General features: G+C 39.2%; 1 protein-coding gene across 1 annotated transcript; it reads right to left on the reverse strand.

Moving 5' to 3' along the window:
• Positions 1 to 586: 586 nt before the first annotated feature.
• On the reverse strand, positions 587 to 1,576 carry LOC130357459 (olfactory receptor class A-like protein 1). The gene has a single exon (XM_056560154.1). It carries the CDS (start codon positions 1,574 to 1,576, stop codon positions 587 to 589), a length of 990 nt encoding a protein of 329 aa, XP_056416129.1.
• Positions 1,577 to 5,344: the final 3,768 nt, after the last annotated feature.

The following is a 5,344-nucleotide window of genomic DNA, read 5'->3' on the forward strand; positions in this document are numbered from 1 at the left end:
GCTGGACAACACCAATTGGGCCGATGCCCACCATTAATTATTTAGATGCCACAATCAAAGTTGATTTCGGCATCAAAACCGGGATAAACCACACTGCGGTATTTCATTGGAGCTGAGTGGGACACTCGCAGGGTCCCGATCTGCTAAGAGAACAGCAGGAGGGCCTCCTCGCCTTTCGATCGGCGCTCCAATATTGCAGGATCCATGGCGGCCTGTAGCAATGGAGCACTGATAGCAAAATGACATTGCAAAATGACATTCACTTTCAACTTCTCTCCAAAAAAATATATATTTTTTGTTTTATTGTAGAGGTCATTGTAAAGTTTAATAAGAGGCACAAAAAAAAAAGCCCTCTTATGGGTCTGTAGGTCGAAAATTGAAAGCGTTACGACTATTAGCAGGCGAGGAGAAAAAAAATCCCTGTGTCCTTAGAAAGGTACTTTGGTGGAAAACATATATATATTTTTTCCAATCAACTGGTACCAGAAATTTTTCAATAGATGTAATTTACAAATCTGTTTAACTTTCTGGAGCCAGTTGATATGAAAAAAAAAATAGTTTTCCACTGAAGTACCCCTTTAAGGTGCTAAGTAGCTATTAGATCTACAGAAGACTGAGTGACACTGCTAACAAAACCTATAAAACCACCATTCTGAATCTCAACAATTTTCTTCCTCCATTTACTTTGAGTTCCTTTGTGAAGTTTTGGATTTGTGGCAATAATAACAATAGGGCTCAAGGCCGAATATGACGCTGCAAGAAATATCCGAGTATCATTCATTTCAGGGCTTACAACAGACAATGAAAGAGTATAAATCCACATAGAATTATCCATGCCATACAACAAAACATACAATGCAACCAATAAAATAACTGCCCTGGAGGCCCGATATTCTGTAGACCTTGTCTGACCCCGGTCAGAAGCACGCTTTCCTTTAATATTTTTTCCATGCTGATATAATATAGAAACCATATAACTGCTTGACAAAGTCATAAGTCCTACAAATATGATCTCCCGAATGACTGATACCAACCCATTTAAGAGAAAGGAGATGTACGTTACAAAGTCTGCATCACAGTAAACCAGATGCAACGAATACTGGGAAGTATAATTTGATGTAGCTTGTCCATACAAAACAGTAGAAGGATAAAGAGATATATTCATAGCTAACAGCAGAATGATAACAAGTGTAACATTCTTCGATAACTTTTCTTTCAAGTACGACCAGTATCTGTTAATGGGAGCAACAAGTACACACTGGTGACAGCTGAGCAAACTGGTAACACAGATAGACATAGCTCTACTGACCCGAAAGGTGAAAAGAACCAGTTTACACTCTTTATCATCCAGTAAGTCTTTTATGCCAATAGCATATAGAGCTTGTGGTATGACACGAGAGAAAACAACCAAAATATTTGACAGGGCGAGGACCATGAGGATAATATTCGCTGGTAGAAGCCGCTTCTCAATTAATTTAATGTAGAAAAATTTTAGGAGGATGAAAAAATTACCAGGAATTCCAATAACCATCAAGAGAATAAAGGCCAGAGCTTTAACCAAAAGGCGGACCTCCATGTCGGGAGATATCTGGATCCTAATAAGAGAAACAGACAGTAGTAGTTTAGGAGTTCTCACTCTCCTTTCTTGCATACTCTCCATAGAGTTGTATGGAACAACATTGTATATATTGTACGTGATTGCTGCTCAATTCAAGCTCCTCCTCATGACTCTTCTATGGATCATTGGGGGTCTTAGCAATGAAACTTCTATTGATCTTAGAAAGTATTTGTAAACTATCCTACATAAACAAAACATGTATAGAAGTAAGAATATAATAGGAACTGTTCATCAGGTATCAGTTGTAGTAAGCATCAATATTTACCTCTCCTTTTAACCTATTCACTTGAATTACATCTATCAATATAGATAAACCGGTATTTATAATACTTTATTCTGTCCCCAAGGCCACAACACTTGGGACTCATTATTTTCAAAACAAGTTCTCTTGAGACAATCTTATTAATGTCTACGAAAAAAAAAAAAAAAAACAATCATTAGTTCTTGCTCTTTGATCCCTACGGCACACCCCATTCATTAGTGTTAAGTAAAGTAACATTAATACTGAATAATGTTAAATGTATTTCTATAAAAGACTAAGGGAATGTATGCATACAAGTAAAGGGGTACTCCACTGGAAAAAATAAAACATTTCTAAATGAACTGGTGCCAGACAGTTAAACAGATTTGTAAATTATTTCTATTTAAAAATCTTAATCCTGCCAGTACTTATCAGCTGTTATATGCTCCACAGGAAGTTCTTTTCCTTTTGAATTTTCTTTCTGTCTGACCACAGTGCTCTCTGCTGACACCTCTGTCCATTTTAGGAACTGTCCAGAGTAGAAGGAAATCCCCATAGTAAACCTCTTCTGCTCTGGACAGTTCCTGATGTAGACAGAGGTGTCAGCAGAGAGCACTGTGGTCATAAAGAAAATAAATTCAAAAAGAAAAGAACTTCCTGTGGATCATACAGCAGCTGTAAAGTACTGACAGGATTGAGATTTTTTAATAGAAGTAATTTACAAATCTGTTTAATTTTCTGGCACCAGTTGATTAAATTTTTTTTATTCTTTTCCAGTAGAGTACCCCTTTAAGTATACACTTAGGGTGCTTTCATACTAAAAAAAATGCACCCGCTATGAATGCCCGTTATAAAAAGAGGGGAAATCGGCAGGTATACGGCCGGTACAAAATCACCAACGGCTATTAGAAAATCCCATTATAGTCTATGGGATTTTTCTAATAGCCGTTTTAACCAGTTTTTGCTTGTTATTAATAACGCCCGTTATTTTGTGATGGGCGAATGAACGGGAGAAATAGTGCATGCAGAGAATCACATTTTTGAATTCAAAAGACCTCCCTCAGCAGGAGGCGTCTTTTGGTCTGTTCTCTATTAACCCCTTGGACTTCTTCTAAGATCATCCATTTAAAGGGGTACTCCGTTCCTAAGATATCTTATCCCCTATCCAAAGGATAGGGGATAAGATGTCTGATTGTGTCGGTCCCACCGCTGGGGACCCCCTCAATCTCTCATGCAGCACCCACCTGTGTGAGCTGCATGCCAGTTCTGGAGGCTCCGAGTCTGAAGCCTCATGACTATGGGGCCGGAGTATCGTGACATCACGCCCCCTCCCATAAGCTTGCATTGATGGGGTGGGCGTGACTTCACAAGAGGGTGGAGTTGTGACATCACAATACTCCGGCACCATAGTCATAAGGCTTCAGACTCAGAGCCTCGAGCACTGGCGTTAAGCTCACGCAGGTGGGTGCTGCATGAGAGATTGCGAGGGTCCGCAGTGGCGGGACCCCCGCGATCAGACATCTTATCCCCTATCCAAAGGATAGGAGATAAGATGTCTTAGGGCCGGAGTATCCCTTTAAAATCACTGACATGATGGTAATTCTCAATAGATATTGGACCAAAAGACGATTCCTGCAGCAGGAGGTCTTTTGGATTAAAAACTGTAATGCTCTGCAACCACATGGGATAAATGATTTATGCAGTTTTTATTTTTTTTTATTTTTTTTTTTTTTGTAGAAGTACGGTTCGGAGGTATTACTGTATTTATGCTATGTATTTAATAATGTTTTTTGTACTGTTTTAATTGCAAACCTAAAGTCTCACGAGAATTTGTATTTAATGTGGTGATGGGACTGTACTGGGGGAGGCCCTTGAAATGTCGTTGTTGCTCACATGGTGAGTCTCTTAGACTCTTCTGTGGGCATGGAGTAAATTCAGATGCCAAATACAGAGGCTCCTTATGGAGTGAAGAAAAGTGTGATGTTCAGATGCTCCACATACGACTTAGATCTGTGCACTCGGGTGAATATGTGATTTGTTATTCCTGTGATATTTTAAAAAATTGAATGATGCAATATTCTACATAAATGCAAGTTGAAGCAAGATAACTGTTTGGATTTAAGTGTTTTATTGCATAGACTGATTGATAATGGGGAATAGAGCCTCCAGGTTACACACGTTCCCACCCTGCACCCTGCAGTGCACGTTAAGCAAACCTGTCCCTTGAACTGTGTTTATAAAGAATTCTACACATACAGAATAAAAAGGAATAATTTTTTCGGCTTTTCATACCAAACAGATTTTTTTTCTTCACCAATCCTGTTGCAACTCCCAAAGGGGAGAATTTTTGTAATGTAAAAAAAAATAAAAAACATAGTTGTGTCTTCATCACTTGCCAGCCACAAAACTTGTTGCAACTACTAAAAAAGGGAGAATTTTTGATAATTTGTCCAACATTTTAATGTTTTCAAAAGCAAGTTCTTTTTTCAATATTTTGAGGCACCAATCCTTTTGCAAATCTGATAACAGAAAGTAAGATATGGCCGGGGCCCAAGTTTAAAAGTTAAGACATCACAAGGCCTGGCTATAAATATCACTATTCCACAACTGCCTCTTGTCTGCTGCCTAAAGCTACAACTAAAATATAAAACAAGCAAAAGGCGCTTCCTGTGTGACTCCTTCCAGTGAAAGAGGGAAAAGATAGGCGAGCCAAGCACTGACTCACCTTGGGGGGGGGGGGGGAGTTGTGCATTTACCGGCACAACACGTACAAAGGCAGACCAGAGGCTGCAGCAACTACCTCACCACGCTGCAGGCTTGGGAAAATGCATATGACTCCAAACTCCACCAACAATGAGGATCCAAAGTGTGCTGCCTCGCCACAGATAGAGGATAGAGGCAACGCACTTTTGATCCTCATTGTTGGTGGAGTTTGGAGTCATATGTAAATCTATAACTAGTCCACTAAGGCTTGCTGTCCACCAATGCCTGCTGTCCACTGGATACAGCTACCACTAGTCCTCCAATACATGCTGTCCTACATACTGTCCGCTGGCAACAGCTACCACTAGTCCACCACTGCCTGCTGACATTGTAGCTTGCACATGTGACAGGTGTATCATGCACATAAAAGAAAGAGATTAGTACTGGATAGCCATACTCAAAATGGGTTGTTTTTACCTTCCGAGATGGAGGCTAAGGACCAGGGGCGTAAAAAAAAAGTTAATAAATGGGAATAAGCCCCTCCCCTAATACAAGTTTGAATAACCCCCTTTTTCTAATTTTTTTAAAATAAATATAAAGATATGTGGTATCACTGGGTGTGTAAATGTCCAAACTTTCAAAATATAAGGTTAGTTAAACTGTAGAAGAATCAAAAACGTACACATAGAAGAATCAAAAAGTCCAAAATTGGTAATTTTTGGTCACCAATTTTTTTTTTTTAAATCGATCAAAAAGTCCTATCAAAACAAAAATGGTACCGA

This window comes from Hyla sarda, chromosome 2 (assembly GCF_029499605.1).
Source record: "Hyla sarda isolate aHylSar1 chromosome 2, aHylSar1.hap1, whole genome shotgun sequence".
In the NCBI taxonomy this organism is placed as follows: domain Eukaryota; kingdom Metazoa; phylum Chordata; class Amphibia; order Anura; family Hylidae; genus Hyla; species Hyla sarda.

Excerpts from the sequence above, each read along its gene's own strand:
- LOC130357459 (XM_056560154.1), bottom strand. The coding sequence starts at position 1,576 with ATGGAGGTCCGCCTTTTGGTTAAAGCTCTGGCCTTTATTCTCTTGATG.